This window comes from Chroicocephalus ridibundus, chromosome 8, assembly GCF_963924245.1.
Source record: "Chroicocephalus ridibundus chromosome 8, bChrRid1.1, whole genome shotgun sequence".
In the NCBI taxonomy this organism is placed as follows: domain Eukaryota; kingdom Metazoa; phylum Chordata; class Aves; order Charadriiformes; family Laridae; genus Chroicocephalus; species Chroicocephalus ridibundus.
Window position 1 is genome coordinate 19,024,652 of NC_086291.1, and position 24,156 is coordinate 19,048,807.

Sequence of the window (24,156 nt, forward strand, 5' to 3'; positions counted from 1 at the left end):
AGTTTTATTTTGTGTATATATAAGCTTGACTTTTTTTCTCATGTTTTTAAATCTCTTTTTTTTCAGAAACGCTTGAGAATCTGTTATATCAAGCATGGCCAAATTCTTGTATTTGACTGTATTGAGTCATAGTATACTAATTATGCACCTATAGAAACTACTTTAACCCACGGTCTTGTCAATTATGTGATTCCTATTAAAACAATCATTTTAGTATGACATGCACAGAATCTGGACCGTGAAGAGACTTTTATAATAGTGATAATTTCTAAAGGGTGTGTAACATTACTTGTGATGATAAAAAACCCTTTATTGGAACTCTGTAATTTCAACAGCAAATCCTGTATACATTCATGTCTTTTAAGGCCCAGTCACATTGATCTTCTGTTTAATGTATTTCATGTTAACATAATATTTGGATAAGAGTGCAAGCATGTTTGCCAAATGGGTTCTGGTTCTTCACAGAAAGAAATTATCTAAAACATCCCACTTCTGGCTCCAGTTAGAAAGACTTTCTGATTAATGGAAGATTTTATTAATGTTGGGCTACTTGTCTGAATTAGAAACCAGAGTGTAAAAACCCTACATCGCTAAGTACTGGACTAATAAAATACTGTTTTATAGAATTAATACCAAAACACAATGTGTATTACAGAAATGTTGGGTGGAAGGGGCCCCCTTGAAATAATCTAGTTCAGTGGTTTCCAAACCTTCTTCATCATGCATCCCATCAGTAAAAAAATTTAAGCATGCACCCCCAAGACGTGTATATTTATTCTTTTATGAATTATATGAAGTTCTATTGTACTAATATATTTTGTACCTTATAAAAACCCCAAAAAACAGAAATTAAAACCATTTTAAATAGTGTTTAAGTTTGTTTAGTTAGTTTATTTTGTTTTGTAATTAAAAAAAAAATAAAATTGGTTTGTATTAACTATTTTCTTCCCACATGCCGCTTTGGAGACCACTGAATCTAGTTGAACCTCCCCCTCAAAACTCTCTCTCCCTATGGAGACCACTGGTCTGTCGAGCTCCTGGATTGCTGTTGGAAGTGAAGGTAACACTGCCAGTGTTGTGGTGAGGGTCTGCCACGGACCACCCAACTAAGTAAACCAAGGATTTTCAGAGAAAGGAAACAAATTGCATCTAAAGTCATAAATGACAGCTAAAGCATGCCTAAAAATGGTAGCCTGGTCTCTCAGGTAGCAGGCTGATGAGCTAGTGCTGGTGCCAAAATAGCTATTCTGCAATAAAATACTGCTCTATATCTTCTATTTCTGCTATTGCTGGAATGGTAACATTTCATTCAATAGCAGAAAGAGTGTATATTGACAAGTGCTCAGATTGCGGTATGGCCCCTTGAAATGTCTAGGGAAGTCCTCTTCGTGAGCCTTGCCCAGACACATGGTCAACTGTATGCTGTTTGGCAGATTGAGTATGTAGCTAGGAAGGGGATTTGGGGTGAAAGATGGGTTGTGATGTAAAGTGATGCTGTTGGGATATCTTGTTTCACGTCCACATCAAAAGTAATTTAGGCCTGCCGTCATCTGTAGTTTATATGTCATTAATAGCTATTTGTCCTGCAATAAAATGCTATGGTTCACATTCTGGACTCCCTACCTTGCCATCATCTGGACATACTTTCTGACTGGGTTAATGCAAGCTCAAGATCTCTTGTTTTGGAAATAGGAGGTGACAGAGGAAAGGGCGAGAATTTATTCTCTCCATTTCATCCTGTCTATATAACAGCATGTGCATTGCTAACAGTATGAAGTGTTACTCTTGCCCCTTCAAAAACTAATTCTAGCTTCCACGACTCCCTATTGTCATGATGACTTAAAGTCACAATGTCAGTGGTGCTTACGCTAATCTGATAAACCCTTTATTTGCAACCTATAAGCCAGTTAAAGAGGATAATCAGTTTCTACCTCCAGACAGAAGGCTGAGTTCAGAGGAAAGGGAGATGGCCTCTAAACATAAGTGAGTAGCAAGCCTACAATGACTGTGTTTGCCCAAAGCTGTCACCGCACTCAAGCAAGCAGGAATACCACTGATGGACATACAGGCCTGCAAAAAAAAAAAAAAAAGCTGCTTAAACAGGCTAGGTAATGTTGGCTACCTAACATTTAAAACGTGTACTAAATTCTGTCACGCCATTAAGTTACCTTGATCGTTTGTGAAAACAGCTGCACTAATGTGTCATTTCTATACTTGTGTCTACACTAGTAGATTGTATCTACATGTGAATGAAGGATAAGACAGTTAAAAGCTTTAAACAGTTCCTCTACCACTAATAAATGGAATATGTTAAATTTTTTACTGTCAACTATGAGTTGGTCAGGCTGGAGGCAGAGTCAGTGATGTGCAAAGTTGTCCTCTTTTGTCTCTCAGAGACACAGGATTAGTTGAACTGACAAAAGATTAGCAGGCAGATGGCACATCATGGAGGGCAACGCACATTGTCAAAGCTTGTGGTAAAACAATCTGCCCTGGGGACAGTTTGGCTTGGCACCTGTTGGAACAGCAATTTAGAGCAGAAAAGGAGAAAATCAAAATATAAGGAAGACAAAAAATTATTGTTGGTCTTCTCAACTTTTCTTATTCATATGAGATATATAGAAGATTCTAAGTGTTCTTCTGCAAAATGCTGGGAAACTTGTGGAAGGTATTTGCCTTAGACAAACAGGTTTGTCACACGTGTAGACAGCATGGTCCTGGTGTACAAAGACAGCGTTCCTCCATAAAAGAGGAATTCTACTGCTTCCTTGGCAAACAGGACAGCTACGGTAGCGCAGGTGGAGATGCCCAGAAACGCTGAGCCAGGGTGTGCTGACGGGTGTGCAGAAGGGCATGCAGCAATTTCATCCTGCAAAAGCCACTCAGAATGGCTAAGTCCCCAGCTCTGATACTGCATCTGAATCTAATATCTGAAGATGACGTGGCTAAAATCCACAGGCAAAAGGTTTGTATAATTTAGAAGTTTGACATAAAACCACTTAGTGATGTATAAACTAAAAACAGACTTAATTTTTGTGGAAAAAAAATAGCTCTGTGGCTTATACAAGAAATATGGCATAGCTTGGCCAAATACCTGCTTATAATAAGGCACGTCATGGTTTCATCTTTGATCCTTCTTATAGGTGAATGGTTTGGTGAATGCTGTGTCTAACCCATCACTGGGCTTCCATCAGCCTTTCTTTAGAGGTAAGTGAAAGCTCGTGGATTTCCAACCCTGGTTTTCCAATTTTCCTTAGGGGATGTTTTCTGCCGATTCATTCTGATTACCATTTGATTAAGGAATCTGATGACTACCGTGATATAAACAACATTGGTTGCTTTGCTCCTGCCAAACTTTCTAACTTATCTAACTGGGTCAGTGGTTTACTGAGGTGCACTTCAGGGAAAATCCTGCTGCAGCTAGTCTGATAGTGAGAAGCTGTGAAGGCTTCTTGCCTACAAAAAGGGTTATTAGCACAAAGTCTGATGCACAAAAAATTCGCTATATGCTAATCCTAGGGTTGGTGGTATGACTAATCTGAGCATGAGTGGAAGGCACAGGCTTGGTAGGAATGATTCATATAATCCTACTGGAGCCTGCAGAGGTTACTGTCTTAACTGAATCATCAGCTTCTGGTGTTGCTTCTTCTCTTCTTGCCCAAGAGAAGGAAGGAGCCTTAAACAGCCCAGCACCTTTTTCCCCAGCAGCCTCATAAAACTCCTGACCTTAAGTTTGTAGTAATTGAGACGATGAGCAGGGATCACGAACAGCATGATTCAGCGTTGTCAGCTGATGTGGGCTGCTGATACTTCATTTGTGTTATTGGGAAGAGGAAGTAGGCAGCTTTTTACAGCTACTTGAAAATGTTACCTTTAGTAGTAAAAAAAACATTCAGGTAATGGGTTTGTGTCTTATTTAAACTTTTAAACACGTGAAAGTGCAGTAATGGGCAATTCTTTATAACATTCCTTTCTGCTGCTTAAGATTTTTCTTTGATTTTTTTAAGAAAAGAAAAACTTCGAACTGGTTGAAACCAGCATTAATTCTGTCACTGCCTTCAACAGGGCTAGGATTCAACATCAGTGTCTATATTTGTAAGTCTGAATTTAGAACAAGTAGGAGAAAGCATTTGGCATGTTGCAGACAAAAATTGTCTACAAGCCGTGTTCTATGCAGAGTGAAAAATTATATATATTCCATCTGTAGATATGCTTCTCCAATTATTTTTTTTAATAGCTCATTAAATTACGTATCTTAGACTTAACAGATGCATGGTGTCTTTGTACCAGCTTCTACTTGCACTGCTGGACAGAGGAAAAAAAATTTCTTGCAAGTTAAATTCTAATCCTCCAAACCCACCTGGACTAAAAAGAAATGTTGGTCTTCATCAAATTCAAGTAAAATCTGGCAAAATCCTCACCCAAAAAATGCAGGCAGTTGCATACAGGCCTACATTATTAGCTGTGACTTTCATGTAGTCTCTGCAAGTCTCAAACCTGCCTGTACCCTCTACTCTGAGAAGCAAGGGGTTTAGATCAAGGAGTAAAGGCGAGCAGGCTACGCAGTAAGTTGGATCAGGACTTGTCAGGATTTGACGTGGCAAAGCTCGATTCTACTTTTCTTGTCATCAGCAACTCCTATGCCCATTTTTGTTATCTTCCAGAACTAATAAACTGTAATTTTTCATAACCTGCATGTTTATAATGTGTACAATCAATTGCTTAATGGAGTTATGCTTTTTCTTACAGTTTTGGGTTACATGAACCATTCTGATTCTAAAGTACCCTTTGTCCTGCTTAATACAAGGTCAGCACCTGTCTTGTATTAACCTTGTATTATGTGACTGTGCCTCCTTGCCTTGTGCATGTAGCAACTTACGGCTAAGGGACAGGCATAGGATTGTTCAGCTTCTAATGCTGGCCTTAGGCGGCTGAGACCTCAATACTGAAGTAATGAGTTAGTAGAGTTAGTAATGATGATCCAACTTCCTCTACTAGCAAATTTCTCTACTAAAGTAAGTTTTAAAAATCATAAATTTTGGTGCTGGAGCTCAAAACCTCTGTCTTTTTAAGAAATATTCACAGTAATACCATATAATAACCAGAAGTGTAATACATCTACACAATCGCCTTCAAACGGGTAACAGCGAAGCAGCAGTGAAAGAATGAAGAGTCTTCAGGAATGCTAAATGGCAACCACGCAGCCACATACCTCTACCCTTCCTTTCACATGTAAATAAGGCGAGTGCGTGATCGGAGCGGGCGAAGCGATGGCCTGCAGGGAGCCCTGCCAGGTGCCAGAGGTGGGACTGTCCCCCGTGCCCCAGCCGCGCTTCTCGCAATGACATTTCGGGTGAATTTTGGCGTTATTTGGCAGTTCTGCCACAGCGCGCAGTCCCGCTCCTTCGCTGCGGGAACGGCTTCACCACGAAATATTTTGGGGGGGGTGGGAAGAGCCCTCCGCGGGCAAGCCGCTGTGGCCCGGCGGGACCGGGGCGGCGGCAGCCGGGCGGGGCGGGCGGCGCGGCGCTGAGCCCGGCGGGGCGAGGGCCGCGGGGGGCCGCGGGGCGGGCGCGCCGCCGCCGCTGCTGCCGCCGCCGCTCCCGGTGCCTCCGCTCGGGCGGCTCCTGGCGGCGGCGGCGCTTCCCAGCCCCTCCCGGCCGGCGGGGACGGTGGTGGCGGCGGCGGGGCCCGATGGCGAGACCCGGCGCTGCGTGCCCGCCGCCCGCCCGCCGGGTGATGGTGGCCGCCCGGGCGCTGCTGTTCTGGGCGCTGGTGTACAGCTACTGCGGGGTGTGCGCCTGCATCGCCGGGCTGCGGCTGCTCTGGAGCATCGGCCGGCGGCCGGGCGAGACCTTCCGCTGGGTGGTGCGGGAGAACCCCCCCGCCTGCCTCAACGACCCCTCCCTGGGCACCCACTGCTACGTCCGGATCAAGGTGAGGGGGAGGGCGGAGGGGAGCCCGTCCCTCCCCTGCATGGCGCCCCGGAGCCCGCCCGCCCGCCCTGCATGCCCTCCTCTGCATCCTCCCGTGTCGGCGCCTGCCCCCGGGAAGCGGAGCGCCGTGGCCGGTCCGCCGGGAGCGACCGCAGGCCCGGCTGCCGTGGGGGAGTGCGGAGCTCGGTGGGCGGGAGAGGGGCTCGCCGGCCCCGGGTCTCTGCTAGCCCGCCTGCGGGTAGGTGCCCCGCCGCTCCCGCACCCTCCTCGTCCTCCTCGGCCGTGCCCTCCCCGCTGTTTACGGTTTGCCCGGTTGCGCCTGGGGGCTCCTTTGGTGCATCAGGGTCTCAGGGAAAAGGTAGAGTCGAGTCCTGCCCCTAAGGTTTGTACCGTTCAAGCCACCAGCCCGTTTTTGTGCTTGTCTCAGGTCTGTGCCAGTGCTTTGCTCCTCCACCAAAAGCTCTAAATGAAGCTGTACTGGCTTGGTTTCTTTTATAGTTACAGGTGAGCAAAGAACGCGCTGCAAATTTGGACAGGTGTTACTTTTAATAAAATGAACGCAAAGACCTCAGTTCTGAGGGATCTGTGCAGATGATTTTGTGCTAAGCGGTACTAATACAAATTATTGAGCCTCCCAGTTTCACATGATTTGCTTGGGGTTGTTTTCCTATCATTAGGAGGCATGTGCATGCTTTTTTACTCATATGCCACATTCTTTTTCCCTATAGCACTGAGCAGTAAATGAATGGGTTGCTGGGGAAGTAAGGGGTGTGACAGCAATAAAAGAGCATTTGCGGGGAAATAGAATTGCTGTCAATACAACAGGCTGTCACTCATTTTAGGAAATACGAAACCCTCTTGCCATTGGGTAACAGCAGGCAAATGCATTACTTTCCAAGCACGTGTATGCTACAGATCTGTGCAGATTTCAAGAAAACGAAGAAAAAAGCGTGTTTCAGAAAAGATGGCAACATCCTCTGTCTGTTTCAGGGGGCAGAAAAAAGGGGACAGAAAGGAGCAACCGAAAAGGTAGAGGATGGGCTTAGTTTGAGGCATGTGAAATTTAAACTGCTGCTGTACAAGTGGCGATTGAATTGGTATGAGTAAAGGGGATGTCCTTAAAAGCAATAAATAAATTAAAATAAAAACACTGAAGGTAACTCCCTAGAGTACACTAACTGAAAGAAGCGGGACGGAGGAGGGCTTACCTACTATTCACTAAATTGAGAAGAGAAACTGTGGAAGGAAACTGAGAAACTGCTGCTTTTTTAAATATAAAAGGATCAAAGGCAGAGTGATATGGAGAACGGTGAAGATGATGCAATGGCCCTAAGAGTTACTAGGAAGAGATCATTAAGTACTTGGAAACGCATAGGTACTTTTACCTCTAGGGACTTTAACTTCATTGGCGGAGGAGAAATTTTGGGCAGAACTGAGCAAGAAGTCTGTTATGTCCATAGTGAATATAAAAACCCCAGGTGTTCCCTTTTCAGAGCCCTTTCAAGAATCAAGACACAAGTTAATGGTTTTGTAGCTGGTTAGTGATTTAGTAGTGCCAAGGTAGCTCAGAGAATTTGAAGCATCTCTGGCAAACAAAACTTTTCTTACGCATTTGTGATCCTTGGCCTGATACAAGCTCTTGATGTACAGCAAAGGCATGGGGCTTTTCTTCCCTCTTTAAAATAGGAGAGACAGTGCAGGCTCTGATATTTCTTCAGGAGCTCTACAGCCTTTCTTCCTGCAGTTTCCTTTATGTGACTTCTAAACAGCACGTTGTATTTTGTGAGCTGACTCTTTCCCAACTTCTGTATCCACTTCTGTGCCAGAATTCAGTAAACACTCCAGGTCATAATTTCAGTTTATTTAAATTCTGCTGGATTTGACCTTGAATTAGTGTAAGTTTGTGCACATCCATTCATTTCAATGGTATTTCAGTGTTGGCAGCCGCTGCGCTGCTAACACTAAGTAACTTGCCCCCTGGTAATTCTCATAAGACCCGTTTTCTTAAAGGGTGCATCAGAAATAGTGACTATAGATAGGGCAGAAAGAAGATTATAACATTAAGGCTTTCTTTTCTGAGGCGAGTCTGGAAACCTTAAGCAATAAAAACAAGGAAAACCCACTTGCTTTCTAGTTACTTAATTTCGATTGCGTTTGGGTCTTAAGAATCCACACGGTCCTTAATTGTGCCAAAATGCAACGTGATGGTTTTAAGTAGTTGCATAATCATAAAAATGAAAGATTGCAAATGTGTTTCAAGTATACTGTGCCTTAAGGCCTTTCTGTAAAGCATGTGAGTGGTGTCTGTGTGAAAGCAAGGTGCTGGCTTCCAGAGTAATGTGCATTTCCTAGTCACCCTGCTGGGCGTGCGCTTTTAGAAAGGTTTGCGTGCTCATGGCTCACTGGCACATAGTCAACATAGCCTGACATGTGTGAAGTTGGTCCTCCCTGGAAGAAGCTGTGGCAGCTGGCGTGGGATACTCAGCATTGCCAGGGTGTAGCAGACACCCAGTCTTCGAATCACAGAAGACTTCAGCTTCAAAACCTGACAATTTGATTATTTTTTTTCAGGGGCAATACATTGTTTCTTAGTATATTGTCTGAAACCATATTCATTCTCAAACCCCAGTATAGCAGTTCTAATAAAAATATGCATCAATAAAAACACACTTCTTTTTCTCTCATTTTAGGATTCAGGCTTAAGATTCCACTATGTGGCTGCCGGAGAAAGGGGTAAACCACTCATGCTGCTGCTTCATGGCTTTCCAGAATTCTGGTAAAACTCCCTACGCACCTTTCTTGTATAAAAGAGGCTGCTTTAGATACCTGAGAGTGATCCTCTCGGCTTAAGTACCCCCAGCGTGATCCATTTTATGTATCTATGAGTACTAACTAGTGGCATGAAATTTTAGTAGGGAACAAACTATTGAAACATTTTTTAACTGCAGCATCCACAAAAAATTCCTGCAGGCTGACACAAACCAACCATCTACTTTGCATTGTCAATCAATTTTTCCCCAAGTATGTACACTTTTTTTTCCGACTTTGGGGAGGAACTTATTCAAGTAATTTCCTGTTTGGATAATGGTTGTACTAATAATATGGCTAAACTTATGAATTATAGCAGAGGGTGTTAAAATGAGGATCCGCTATATGTTAAGTGCAATACAGATTGCTGCATTTATTAAAAATACTATACATTAATTCTTAACTGGGGGAGCGGAAGAAGAACTATGAGTTTTATAGGCAGCCTAATTTCAGAATGCTACTCAGGGAAAAAGGTTCTATTATTAGTTCGTCATAAGATGAATGATGAATCAAACTGAATCCTAAATGTTTGTTTATAACAGTGAAAAGCAGTCATGTGTCTAATGATTTAAGCACATTGCTTGGGCTGTCATTGCCAGGTTTAACTAGTGAAGCATGGCTTATAGAAAAAACAGTAAGGGAATAGTGGAAGTGGCAATGCCAGTAATTCAGCAAGTTAAACGATCCTTTTCCTTTCCAAACTCAGATATGGAGCTAGGGCTCCACTGTTGGAACTGTGATCTTTCAAGCTGGACTCAGGTCATACCATGATAAATTGACCCAGGTAAAACAGAGGTCAGTTCTCTTCCCTTAGCAATTTCCTGTAGATACTAACAGCCTTGAGGATGGTGGTAGAAAGTCATATTTATTTTAAGATAAATTTTCAATGAAGTAGATTGTTCTAAAAATAAATTGCTATCTAAAAGGATTAAAACTGTAAACTTTAATTAAAAAGACAGACAGATGGGGGGATGCATATTCTACGCAAACATTATGCATACCTTGCATAACGCGTATTCTAACACAATAAGACAGCTGAGACTACAGCTCATGTCCCCCACAGTGGGAACAGTAATGGAAAATTTAGCATTTCATATACATATTCTACTGAGATCTGGTACATTATTTTCAAAAAGCAGAAAGCTATTCTTACAGGTTAGAATAGTGAGTGACAGTTAATATATTGTATTATCTGACCATTCAAAAGGAATGAATGAGAAACTGTTACATAGGTCACTGGGACCATCAGTAGCATAGTTTATATAACTGGTTTTGAAAAGAAGACTGCGTGACAATTGTCTATAAAATAGTATGCTACTGATACTGATGTTGGTTTGTTAATTCAATCAGTGGAGATTTTTTAATGCAAGAGTAGAGATTTTTCTGAGAGCACGAGATAAAATAATCACAATGTAAGAACTATTTAAAGCAGCATCAAATTTGTATCGTTTGGCTAGCAAAAAAAAAAAACACAAACCAAAAAAAGGGATATGACTCACAGTTTCTTAACTGTAACAAGTCCTCTGCCTTCAAATGTCTCAAGGTTATAAGTAGGACAACTATAACCAGACAGTAATGACCTTAGTGAGTGATTGAGACGGTCTGAAGATCAAAGATCATTTAAGAATATAATGCACCACAGCCATTAAGTGCTTTAGATGCATAAGAACTTGAAAATTACTATCAATGTTGTGGAAAGACAATAATAAAATATTTTAAATTGAGCGTGTGTTGACAGCTGGGTACCTATAAGACTTGTGAGCAAGCTGTGAAATTTTGTACAAGCTGCCTTTCAGAAATGACATGATCAGAAAGTGACAAAATAGCTTCCATTATTCAACCTTATGAAAATGAAAGCATTCACCAACATTTCCAAATTCTGCTTGCAAAGCAGTTACATTTCATATGTAGTAAAATGATTTCTTTTAGTATAAAACCTATCCTTTTGGTAAGTTAGACACTTGGTGATCGATGGGCTGTTGTGATGAGGACAGCAAGTGGACATTTTCTGAAAACAAAAATAGTTTATTTATTTATTTATGGGCCTCGTCGTTCCTTCTTACTGAAGTATATAGGATAGCTACAACAGTTACCATGGCAAATTCAGCTTCCAAGTCATTGTATAATGCCTTTAAAAATTTCATTCCTGGAGATCTCAGCTAAATCTTGTGTTTGCATTATATGGCACTGAAATGAAAAAGTTCTGACTTTCTGGTTTTTTCTGTCTTTTTTTCTGTTCTGTTTATATTAATACAAATTTCTATAATTAATGAGCGTTGCTGTAATATTAAGTAATTAAGTTCAAAATCCCTAATAGGCAAAGCTAAAGAGGAAGAGCCAATGGCCTGATACAGACACTGAATTAAGGTAGAATTCTGTGCATCGCTCTTGCGTTTGCTGGTGATCCGTATGTTATAAATCATTTATCTGAAATTGTTGAAACAAGAGCAGAAGTAAATGCTAGATCCTGTCACATAGGGGTGCAGCCATTATTATATATGCCTAGAAGGATCATGTGTTCCATATATCTTTCTATTACAGTCTAAGATAAGGTCATGTCTGTCTTGGTACTGGCTATTCTGAAATTTATTTGGTTTCAATAACAGTTGAAGGGCAGGCAGATCTTGCAGGATGAGACCCACCATTTTCTTGTTATTTTTGCTTCATAACACACATCTAGTCACTACATGCTGTTACAGAATGAGGAATAGCCCATGCCTTTGCCCAAGTTCTTAATTTTGTATGTCTTTTAATGTGTGTACTGTTACCACTCCTTTCCATAGAAACAGCAAGCAATGAAATACTTTGTGTAGTACCAACGCATTGAGAGGTCGTTCTGGAGTAATTCTCGTAGTACAGAGACACAGGTGAAAGTGTACATAATATAAATCATATAAACTTCACTGACTTCATTTGTTATTCATTGTATTTCTTTCTTTGGTTTATTTAGTGTATTAATTATCTGACATTCCTTTTCTAAAAAGAAAAAAAAACAACCCAAAACATGCCTTGAGGCATTTTTCCCTACTCCATCAAAATGTGTGTGTAAGCAAGCCAGAGAGAAGAGAACGCTTTTCAGACCTTACTTTTTTTGATGATACTACAGCTCCAAGGATAAAACAGAATAGTCCTCTGTGTGCTCTGGTTTATTCCTGCTTCTTTTGCAGCAAAGGGGTCATGCCGGAGTCCAGGAACTGTTGAAACATCCAGGCTCTGGCCATGCCCCCTTTCTGGCTGCCGCACTTCCTTACTGGGGAATTCAAGAGGGGAGCACAAAACTACTATAGCCACAAAGGACCATCAACATACCACAGAGAGAAAAAAAGAATCTCATTGCAAACAAAGCCATGCTAATTTACCCTCAACTATTTGGGAGCAAAAGCATCGAGTGCATTTTGGTATCATACTGCTTGACCTTGTAACTCCTTGTAACTTTTTTTTCCCCTTTGTTAGGTATTCTTGGCGCCATCAGTTGCGGGAATTTAAAAGTGAATATCGAGTGGTGGCCCTGGATTTGAGAGGTTATGGAGAAACAGATGCTCCTTCTCACAAAGAAAATTACAAGTTAGATTGCCTGATAACAGATATAAAGGATATTTTGGAATCTCTAGGTGCGTTAGTAAAAGACAAACTACTCAGCCCATAACGATCTAGCATTGATGATTTGTTTTTTTTAAACTGCATTCTCTTTAATATATACCCATTACAGATATGTATAGATAGAAATCTAAGGATACTCATATTTTATGGACTATTATAAGTGAAAAAGGTTTGTTTTCTAATTATGATGTGTATGCCAGTATAAACAATATGTGAAGATGAGGTTAAAAAAAAAGCTTCCCTATATGCTGTGAAATCCAGCAGTACACACGTGTGGTCTTTTTCCTTAAGAAGGTCTTCACTTACTCCTAGCCAGTGCACTTCGTGGATAATGCTCTGAATTAGAGTCTAATAGCACTTGCAGAGCAAAGAATTTAAATCATGTGACATTTTTCTTGTACAAACAAGTTAGAATAAATATTGTGGGCTTTATGAAGATGATGACAGGACATGTGCTGTATTAAAAAAATAAATCCCAAAATACTACTCCTGCACAGTAGTCATCTCTCAAGAGCTGAATCATTCAGTCTTATACAACAGTGAGAAGAACAGAAGGGAGAACAAGAGACACATTGCTCCTGGTGGCAAATACCCGGTGTAACGGTGTCGAGCTGAAGTGAGTCTGCAAAATTTGCCCTTCCAGTTCCTTTTGAACCGTAGCTGTTCTGGCAATGAATTGTAACACCTAGCAAAGGGTATTTCCCTTCCCTCCCAATAGCAGGACAAGGGATTAGACTGTCATTCTCTGGATCATTTTAATTCCCTGGATACTTTACGGATAGTGAAACAACTTCCTGCATTTCACATGAAGAAATAGTAAAGCAGTGATTCCACTTCTAAGGTTTGAATTTAGGATTTGCTTTGCTTGTCATGTTTGAACATTGACAAAAGATCGGGCAGGCAGTCCCCACACTGTGTTTACAGTTTCCAGCTTTTGCTGGTTCTGTTAATCTCCATGGTAGTGCCATGGTTATGCTTGATAAGTGTTCTCATCATAATTCGATTTCGTAGGGACTTAAATTTTTTTGGAAGAAGTATTTCTGAGGCTTTTGTAATCTTTGTTTGTTCTAATACCAAGTTAAATTCTTTTGAAGAACTTGATCGTATCGAAAGTGCTCCAAAAGTTTTCTATTCAAGAGGGATTATGAGGTACTTTGACAACTATGTTCAAATTTATGTCAGTATTCTAAACAGTTTGGCTTTTATATGTTTAATTTGTAGTGTAGCTCAGCATTCCAATCCTCGATGAGGAGGGTGATGGTATCTGACACAATAGTATGTATTCCATCAGTGGTTAAAGGAGGAATGGTTAGGCTTTCAAAAAGACAGTCACTATTTTTGTCCCCCCTTTTATTGCTGTTAAATTACTATTTTTATCGATGGAGGAATAAGTACATGAATGCCGAGAACTTTAAAAATTGCCATCAAAACAGCATATGGAGAAAAGCTACAGGCCTACTAAGTATATAAATGTGTGTATTTATGTGTGTATATATATGCTATGTACATATGGCTATTAAGTATAACGCCCACTTTTTGCATAATGATGATGTCCAGTGCTTAGGTAACCTCCCATATTTAGAGGAATTCATAAGGATTCGTTTTGTTCAGGAGGGGCTCAGGAGATGGCTCTATCTTTCTGTCTGCAATTTCAAACTCTAAACTCCCTAAACATGACAAATGTACGTGCATTAGAATGACTGCAAGTTTAATTGTATATCTGACCCTACATTGGCCAAGATATGAATAGGGCAGCCATTTGGATACCAACTGACTTTAGTTTGACAGTGAGGTAGGATAGTTAAAGTGTAATTGAAATCCGATTAAATAATTTTAATTATTTGTTATTTTTTTAACTGTAATAGTGCACTATTTTTTCTGACCATTAGTAATGGAAGCAGTGCAATATTAAATAGTTACATTAATAAATGTCCTGGACCACCTATTTTGCCCAATAATGGTTTTATTGTATGTGATAATTTGTATGGATACAAATTCCACTGAAATAACAGCACAAATCTGTGTTTATGTGGTAGGATACAACAAGTGTGTGTTGATTGGCCATGACTGGGGAGGAATGATCGCTTGGTTAGTGGCTATATGTTACCCTGAAATGGTGACTAAGCTGATTGTGGTTAATTTCCCTCATCCATCTGTGTTTACAGGTGAGTTTTATATTAGTCTTTGTTTATCTAGAGTATCTGCATTTTCATTAAGATTGTGTTTGCTTTGAGGTTGCTAAAGAAGAAGCAACTACTTGCCCCTTTAGATGTTAAGTTGCCACTACTCAGTGCCTCTCAGAATCTGGACTGTATTTTATGAAGCAGTAAGGTATCGAGTGTTTGACTTTGGGAAATAATTTATTGTAGGAGGTGGGAGTGCTTGCAACCAAACTTACTGATGTTTTTCTTAATCCTTGAAGGTCCACAAATATAATTTTCATATACATGAATCTGTTTTACACCACTTTGGCAGGATAAAAATTGCTGAAGAGGGGTACATGTTGCACTACACCTAGGTTAAGGCCTTTCGGCATTATTAAATCTGCATAAAACAGCCTTCATATAAATGTGAATTAGACATTAGAATTTAATCCTGATTCAGGTGACAAGCGACAATTTAAGATCTTGTAAAATATTCATTGGAAAAAGACGACTTCTCCAGGCTACTTACTAGAAGCTCAGGAATGTACTAGTAGTGAGCTGAAACAAGGATTTAGGTGCACTAGCAAAATTTGTTGTGTGACAGGCTTTGAGCTTGTCTGCTACCCAGAATTACAAAACATTTCATAGGGATTAGATCAACATTCAGTAATTAAAATGAAAGTAGTATCTCACTAATTCTCATTTCTTCAATTGCTGACCTTACCCTATTTATATTTAAAAAGTCACCCCATTTCCCCAGAAATAGTTAAGAATATTCAGCGAAGCTTTAATTTTCATTTTGGTCGAATGCAAATCTGACCTCACACCACTGTGGAATCAGAACCATTTGCACATGTTATTCTCACAGTGTTCTTGGGCACCTTTCTAAGATATTAAAGAACATTTTGCCAAGTAGTTAAGCCTCACTTACCCAAGGAAAGGTCTGTTCACCACCACTTGAGTAAGCAGGTGCTTTTTGCAGTATTTTCACCGAGAGCAGGAGCCAGGCTGTATAGAAGACAAATACATTTTATTATAGTATTTCTTAGTATTTGTTTGCATATTTGTTAAAGTGCAAAATCCGTTCTGTAGCTTTATAAAGTCCCCCTGGATCAACTTTGTTCTACTGTGGATGAAATGAAAATACACAGTTTATAAATAGTGCAGAAAAGTGAGCCGTGTTGATGATGGTCCATCAAGGAAAAATATAATGGGTGATGCAGTTTAAGAATGTACAAGATATGAAAGCTTAGAAGACAGTTGATGCTTCAGTTTACTGTTTTTTAAAACCCATTTTTATTTACTGCCAGAATTAGTATTTCAGAGATTATCTCCTATGTTGGGAGTGTAATTTTGCCTTCCTGAATTTGCATCTGTAAAGAATAGGTTCTAGACTTCCTAGTACCTGCATAAATTCTGTGGTTGCTTAGAGGAAGTTAGATACTTGAATGTCAGCGTTGGCTTTTGCAACTCGTTGGAGACACAAAATTACAAATTAAAAAAAAAAAAAAAGACATAATGTAAATTTGGCTATATAATTTTCTTTTGTTATATATGCTCCAATGTCTTTAAAAAGTGACACGATGTAATCTTGATTACGGTTCTTGAAATTGCCAAGACGATAACTGTTAGAAAAAATCTGTACTTTCATGAACAGGATTGATGCTGTCTTTAGAATGTAAGTGGATTATCATCTACAGGTTTCTGTGCATCACATCTTTGATGAGAGAAATACTTAGACTTGTATTTATGCCTCCTATTCCATAGCTGAAAAAAAATGCTTTGGACTAGCTACACAGATAGATCTGTAAATGAAAACTTACCATGTGATTAAACTCTCTAATGTCGTTCCCCTCACCTAATCTTGGCAGGCTTCTGGTTTGCTGACTGTTTCTATTAACACATATAAAAGTATGTTTTAATGGCCACATCATATACCTACTCCTGAAACAGTAATCATCTTCTGTCACATAGCATGCTCTAATGTAGTATTTTTAAAACATTCCTTTAAGTTTAAAAAATAGTAATATTAACAGTAATTTTGTTTGAGTCATTAGTTTTCATTTTTAATTCATGGGCATTTTTGTTTCAGAATACATTCTACGACATCCATCACAATTGATTAAATCTGGTTACTACTTCTTTTTCCAAATGCCATGGTTTCCTGAATTCATGTTTACAGTAAATGATTTCAAGGTGAGCAAAATGAGTGCTCTTGTTTATATATTTAACTGTGAGTGATGGAAGAATTGCCACCTACGTTGATCCCTTCTGATGTAGTTATAATTACTGGAAAAAATACAGAGCGTCCTGATTTTTCTTCTTAAGCTTTATATATTTTTATAAAGTAGGATATAAGTACATAGAGTCTCTGAGATTAACTCTTGCTTTTACATTTCTGGGAAGCATTCAGCTACATACTTTTAACCTCCAGCACTACAGTGCATTACTGCACCTAGACAATCTGCTGGTCTTACTTGTGCCCGTGCCGGTGGGACACGTTTGGTGCCTAGGGAACTCCTGTTAACTTATCTCAAGCTCCTGTCTGCAGTGGGACAACCTCCTATCCCTCAGAGCCCCTACGGGGCAGGCAGCCTGGGAGCCTGGGCATCAAATTCAGACAGGTGATTAATTCTGCCTGAGGAACCAACACGGCCAACACCTTGTATAACCTTAAAAAATAAGTACAAGCATATGAAACGGGAAGAAAAAGCAGCTGCAGGCGTGCATCCTCCTACATGCATACAGACCAGTGCCGAGCTCCCAGAGCTGCACACAGATGGGGCACAGCAAGCTGGGGAGGTCCTGGATCATTCTCCCTCCCACTCTGTCAGCTGCTTGGGGTCCATCCCAAAGAAAAGTGTGTGCCTGCACTTGCCTTTGTTTTCATGGGTGGCAGGTCAGGGTGCAGAACCGAGTAACTTGCTAATACTGGTATTTGCCTGTACTTAATTATTCCAAAGTTACACAAGAAATAAGTTTACCATGTGCTTTGCACATAACTCTCTAAAAAAGAATTTGAACCGTTCATTATACTCTAAACAATGTATAAATAGATTTTAGAAAGATGTGTCCTCTTGAAGGAGAGAAATTACATTTTTCTTGCTATCTGATGTGGCGGATTTTTATTCTTTTGAAGGTTCTGAAAAGTTTATTTACTAGCCAGGCCACTGGAATTGGAAGGAAAGGCTGCAGATTAACAGCAGAGGATATTGAAGCTTATCTTTATGTCTTTTCACAACCTGGAGCATTAACTGGCCCCATTAACCATTACAGAAGTATTTTCGGGTGAGTAGAACATGCTGAAACAAGGTAAAATATTCTAGAGACCCCTGGAGGACAAAAATGTTATTGCACCTTCTGCTGCTAAAGTAGAAGGAAAAACTTGCATCTGTTTCTTAAGTCTCAACAGGTAATAAATGCATTCAGTGTCAAGCAGCGTGATGCAAAGTGAATTGTATGAGAGATCCACACAAAGCAGTGACACAACCAGAGTGCAGATACGGAAAATCTTTGTTTCAAAATCTAATAAAGCAAAGACCCTTCCGCGTTCACAGAACCCATGGCAATCACAAAAATGCGTCTCTAAATAATACTTACAAAATTCACATCAATTAATTGTTTTCATTACAGTTCATATGATCTAATAATAAGCTCTATAAAGAGCTTATTATTAGATAATACTCCTAGATAATACAGCATTCAAGTAAGTTACCCTCACTTGTAACTTTATAAGACCATGTCCGACTTAAATTTTATTGTGTTTGGGCTGCTTTTTTTTTAAAAAAGGTGGGGTAGGTTTGTTTTGTAACTAAGCCTAAAACCAACCCTGATTTGTTTTCTTTTGGCAGCAGTAAGCACACATGGCAGGGAGCATGCATAGAATTAAAACTGAGAGATAGTATCATAATATGAAATATTTTTGCAAGCTTAATATTTATCTTATTTTCTCCACCAGTTTTCTAACAGTTTTAACTTTCCTGGAAGGAGTTGGCTTGGCCTTAGAGACTGATGCCCCCTTTTTATCTAGCAAAAACATAACAGAGCCAGAAGGTCTGTAACTCTACATTTACTCTACTTAGGACTTGTAGCCCTAACTTGAAGGACTATACCAAAAAGAGTGGGATTGAACTGTTTTTTCCTTTACTGCCTCCAGTCTTCAACAGTGCTAAAGCTTCTGCATGCTTCTCTAATACAAGACCAGCTTCCCAACGTTCTTTAAAAATTACAACTCTTTTCCTTCCCTAAACTCAGACAGTCAATTTTTGAAGTGGATTAACTTTTCATTTTCCCTGGTCCAAATTTCGTGCCACCTTTAGTGCTCTTTCTGTGCTTTCCATGCCATCGCTGTCAGGAGAGCAGTCAGCAGGGAAATACTGCGAGGAAAACAGGGATCTGAGTGCCAGGTGCTGTCTTGTACAGGCTAAGAGACAAAACTGGAATGAGAAAGTAGAGAGCTGGTATCTTTTCTTCTAAACAAGGTAACACCAAGCACAGACAACAATGGGGAATAAATAAGATGTCTGTGCTGGTAACAGTATGCTTATTTACAGCTAAGCGGAGAGTGGTGATGCCATCAGCTGGGATGTCCGAGGGCAATGGGGAGCTGTGCGGCTGCACAGCAGCTCCCTGGCCCTGCAACTGCACTGCGGGAGCCCCCAGGGTAGGGCTAATGAGGAGCTGGAGAGGAATGAGCGCCCTGAGCCTTGTTCATTACGTTTGCACCTCACATCAGTGAGTGTGCACATTAACCAGATGCTTCTCTGACAGTAACAGTGAAATATCTGTGATAGCTGAATTGTTATCAGATTCAGATGCGACAAATTAAGAGTTGCCTATGTTTAAACTATAGTTTCAGGCCTTTTCAGGCTCAAAAATGTCTGGTATCAGTTACTAATCAGAAAGTATCTTCACAGCTATTAATTCCTCTGTGTGTGTTTCGTGCATTATTTGCTTGATTTTTCTAATGAAAATATACCTGTACTATATTCAGAGAATATTATTATAAGTGCTGTCAGCCACAATGCAGTAAGCTTTGGACTGAAAGGAAAAGATTGGTCTTCAGCTCATTCAGTTCTTGACACCAGTTCTGATGGTCACACCTTATGGGATGTGAATCATTAAATATTGAAACTGGATTGAAATTTTCACTTCCTCTCATATAAGCCATTGAGCAGCACTTAAATGCTAATGACTTGTATTCACCATAACTCCCAGTGGGCTGGCACTGGCGACCCAAGTATTAAAGGTTTCCAACTCATTACAATCCACCTGGAGTTTCTTTCTTCAGAGCTTAATTTTTCTGGGAAGTTATTTCCAAAGAGACGATTGAAATCACCTACTTCATCCATCACCAACACGTGCTTGTATAAATAGCACAGCAGTCATTCCCTTCACTATACTTTAGATACAAACACTTTTGGAATAAAAATCGTAAAGCTTTTTGTATCATGCTTGGTTAAGAGAGACAGATAAGCAGTTGAAGCTTGGATTTCTTCTGATATGCCATTTTTTAGCAAATGGGATTACTTCTTTTGTAGCAGTTAAGAAGTACTTCAGTATTTGTTTATAGAAAAACTACTGGTCAACTAACAGTGCTCTATGAAGGTTTAAATCTGTTTTTCAAATACTTAAATGTCACGAATGGGACTTCCCTTTCTATATGTGAAATCTGCATGTTAAATCTTATTAAATCTTATTAAAGGAGATTTCTAGAAACTTCAGGCACGATATCTGTGCCATATTCCAGACTGAAAAGAAATACAGTGTTGCTCATAGGCAATGAAAAACGACAGGTTGTATATCTATGCAGCGTGCGTAAAAAGCCCAGTAGAGTTTTCCTAAGGGAGGCTACAAATCTTGTATGGCACTTAGTCACAAAAGGATAATAGTAAACCCTACAGTAGTGAAAAAATATGCATACAAATAGTGAAGAGATCCACGATACTGGATTTAAAATGTAAAGAGATTAGTCTAAATGCACTGAATCAGATAATCAGTTTATCAATTTTTAAAACTGATACTATGAATAAGCTATGGTTCAGTGGATTAGGTCAGTTTGCTTGAAAAATGAGATTTTAAATCCACGCCTGCAAAAAGCATTTTAAGAATTTTCCTAATTCATCAATCAAAATGAAATTAAATTATTATTTAAAGTGACTTTTTATTAATATTTCTTGACACTATGTATAAATGGAGAGGAGCAATGTCTTCAAAGTCTCCATTTCTTTGTCTTACCTTAAACTAATGCATGCCATCTTCTTTGTCTCTCCCATTTTACAGAGCATAGTCTCTTAAATAATTCCTAAGTTTGAACCTAGTGCTTAAGTTTGTCATAAAAGTTTGTTCAGAAAACCTTCTTTATACATTACTAGTTTAAAATAATCATGTTTGAGCATTAGTATAATAAAGATTAGCATCTGATCAGATGGAATCTGGTTTGAATTGTCACAGCTAGTCTGGCAATATGGGGCTAAGATTAAGCAATTCGAGCATAAATTGGATAAATTTTTCAGCATCTCTGAAATAGATGAGCTGGAATAAATTCTAGTGGGTTAATATGGTTTATGTTGAAATAGTCTTTTCATTTCTAGCTACCTGTATCTTTCCTAATGTCTGACTTCAATGTGAGGAAATATTTATAAAATACTCCATTTAAAATAATTGTATTAAGAAAAAATAATTTTTCCTGAAAGTTTAAGTAGGTCATTGTGGTGGTATAATTTTTATTAACATTTTAGTTTCTAAGGGCTTTTCTTCAAAGCATCAATAAAATGTCTTATAATGTATTTATCTTTAAACGCTTTCTAGTCTGCCAAAGCTCTGGGTTGTGATGTTGCAGTTTTAAAGAGATTATGAATCCATGAAAGGCAAATTTTTAAGGAACAGTTTTCTTTCCCTGCATACATGGTAGGTAGGTATGTAAGTCCAGACAGTTCAAAAACATACTGTAGCTTTTTGAAAAGAGAACTCTGATGCACTTTGAATGTTAGCATGAATTTCATAGATGAGTGAATGTAACTGACTTCAGCATTTCATTCTTTATTTAATTGTGATATTTAATTTTGTGTAGGTCTGAAACACTCTAGCTGTTATCTTCCATAGTGTCCCAAACCAGCAGCCTGCTGTTTCATAGACAACCAATTTTTTGGTAAAGCAGTTTGGCTACTCGGGTAGCTAGATGCCTTGAACACTGTAGTCTAAATGTCATTCAAAGCATCATATTTCATTAAAACCTATTTGCAGTGAATAGTGCAGGTTCAGAGATTTGCCATAGCATTCATCAGCCAAGGGAAAGCCACTGACCTACAAAATTCTGGCTGTGTTGTTCCACATTCTCTTCTACAGAGGCTACAGGTTCCAAAAATGAGACCTCTGTTGCAATCAGCTGCTGATTACAGACATGTTACAGAAAAAGTATCTTCTAACAATTTTACCATCCTTAAAAACAATTGAAGGACTTTGAGTCACAGGAGGGTTTTCTTGGTATTGCAGAAGATATCTTGGAACCTAGAAAGCTTGCAATGAGATTTACTGTGTTGATTTCAAAAGCTACGTTGACTGAAATCTCTCTTGGTGATTTTTGTAAAAAAAGACCTAACTAAGTGTGTTTTATTTTTAAAGCTGCCTACCTCTGCAGCACCATGAAGTCATCATGCCAACCCTGCTGTTATGGGGAGAAAGAGATGCATTTATGGAAGTTGAGATGGCAGAAATGACACGGATTTATGTTAAAAATCATTTCAGATTAACTATTTTGTCTGAAGCCAGTCATTGGCTCCAGCAGGATCAACCTGACATAGTGAACAAGTTGATATGGACCTTTCTAAAGGAGGAGATGGCAAGAAAAAGGGAGTGACTCTTTGTACATGTTTTAAGGGGTCAACATAAAAGCTCTTCAGATTTAAAAACTAATTGTTATCAGGGCCATATTTCCAGCCTGCCTTCTATTTTGAGCTCTGTTAGAGAAAAGTGTTTTCAGTGTACTGTACATTTGGACACCAATGTTACTGCTAAAAGAAGACGTCAGTATGAGAATATATGATACCAACATTGGTTTTACCTGTATACTTGTATTTTGCACATAAAAACACCTGCCTTAAGATATATATCTATTTGTACAGAAAGAAAATCATGGAAAAGTTGCTTGATTTTATTTTCTCCCTTGCTTTACAGTTTTAATGTGTGGTGCCTTTTACAAATTTATAATGAAACAATAGAGTGGTGCCATACTGAAAGAAGTCATGAGTTTTCATTCTAGATTCACCTGAATTTTTTTAATGTATTTTACCATTATACAGTAACTAACTCTTTTTATTATCTATATTTTAGCATACTGAATGATTGAAAAATTTCTGGGCACATTTCTAGTCTTCAAGTGAATAATGATCTTGTATTGTTGAATGCAGCTGCTTTGTGCAATGTGTTTTTCTTTCTTAACTAAAAAATGGGAAACCTGTACACTCAACATGTCTGAACAAGAAGAATGGAAAATTAAGATATAACATGTATCAAATCCACCTCTGTCTAATAAAATGCAACTTACACCACTCCCTTTATCTGTCTTCCTACGGGGAGATTTCTGACCGAAGCTAAGAATTGGGTTTGAATAGCTGAAGCATCTGTCCACTGTGAGCCTTCCTCATGCTGTGATTGTTGTAGTTACTTGGAAATAATGCCTCATTGTTGGCATTATCCTTCCTATGTTAGTAACTACTGTTCTTGTCTCCAAGAACTGCTGCCAAGTTCTTGTGTTAATAGGAGGAGAGAGACAGTGATTATGGAAACGGGGGAGAATTAACTTGCATGTGATGGCAGGGGAGAAGAAAAGTGGGTGCTAACCACAAAGAAAAAGCAGCACAAAACACAAGTCCCCAGAAGAGGTGAGTCACCTGCCTACACAATTTCCAAAGGCTCCTTCTCCACCTGCGGAGCAAGCGCGGTGCCCTGGGAACAGGTACGGATCAACAAGGACCCATCAGAGGCGGCTTCAGAGCTAGGTAGACCCGAACCAACTGTCCACACCAAGAGTAGAAGACAGCTGACCATTATTGGGGGGTCCCAGCAAGTCCCACGCTGCTGTGCGTGTCCTCTCTTTTGAACCACTGTTTCTCACACGGGTCCTTGGCGCAGCCCCTGCCAACATCTCACTCAAAGTAATGCTCACAAGAAGGATGACGGAGGGGGGACATCAGCCAGGAATTAGCTTGTGGCTGGCACTCTGCTTCCTTGCCTGGAGTTCGCAGAATCTGAGGAAGAGTCCCCTCAGTATCGTGTTAATGGTATTGATGTCGCCTTTTCCATCATCCATGGCTGGTACCCACCGTTCAAGTATCTTTTTATTTATCGACTGAAATTGTCGAGAAGTGATCAAGAAAGCCATTGCTGGGGAGTACAGTTTTTCCCGAGCATCATCCGCCTGGCCTGGCCACAGGGAGCTGCCCACCGGAGCTCCGGCTCCTGCTCCCCGTGCGAAGTGCAGCAGGTGGAGATGTAACGGGCGACAGCGGAAAGCCAGGCGCTTTTCGGTAAGAGAGCGGCAGGGAGAGACGGGTCTTTACGAGGGCCCGGGGGGGGGACACCGGGGCTCGCCCGTCGGCCGGCAGGGGGCGCCCTCCCCGCGGCAGCCAGAGGTCTGCGGGGCCGGCCCCGCCCTTTCCACAGGCCCC

General features: G+C 39.9%; 1 protein-coding gene across 1 annotated transcript; it reads left to right on the plus strand.

Moving 5' to 3' along the window:
* The first annotated feature begins 5,543 nt into the window (after positions 1-5,543).
* Positions 5,544-23,037, plus strand: EPHX4 (epoxide hydrolase 4). The gene is made up of 7 exons (XM_063344713.1): positions 5,544-5,937; positions 8,627-8,712; positions 12,198-12,355; positions 14,381-14,509; positions 16,581-16,684; positions 17,628-17,776; positions 22,112-23,037. The coding sequence occupies exons 1-7, from the start codon at positions 5,695-5,697 to the stop codon at positions 22,344-22,346; spliced, it is 1,104 nt and encodes a 367-aa protein (XP_063200783.1). The 5' UTR covers positions 5,544-5,694; the 3' UTR covers positions 22,347-23,037.
* Positions 23,038-24,156: the final 1,119 nt, after the last annotated feature.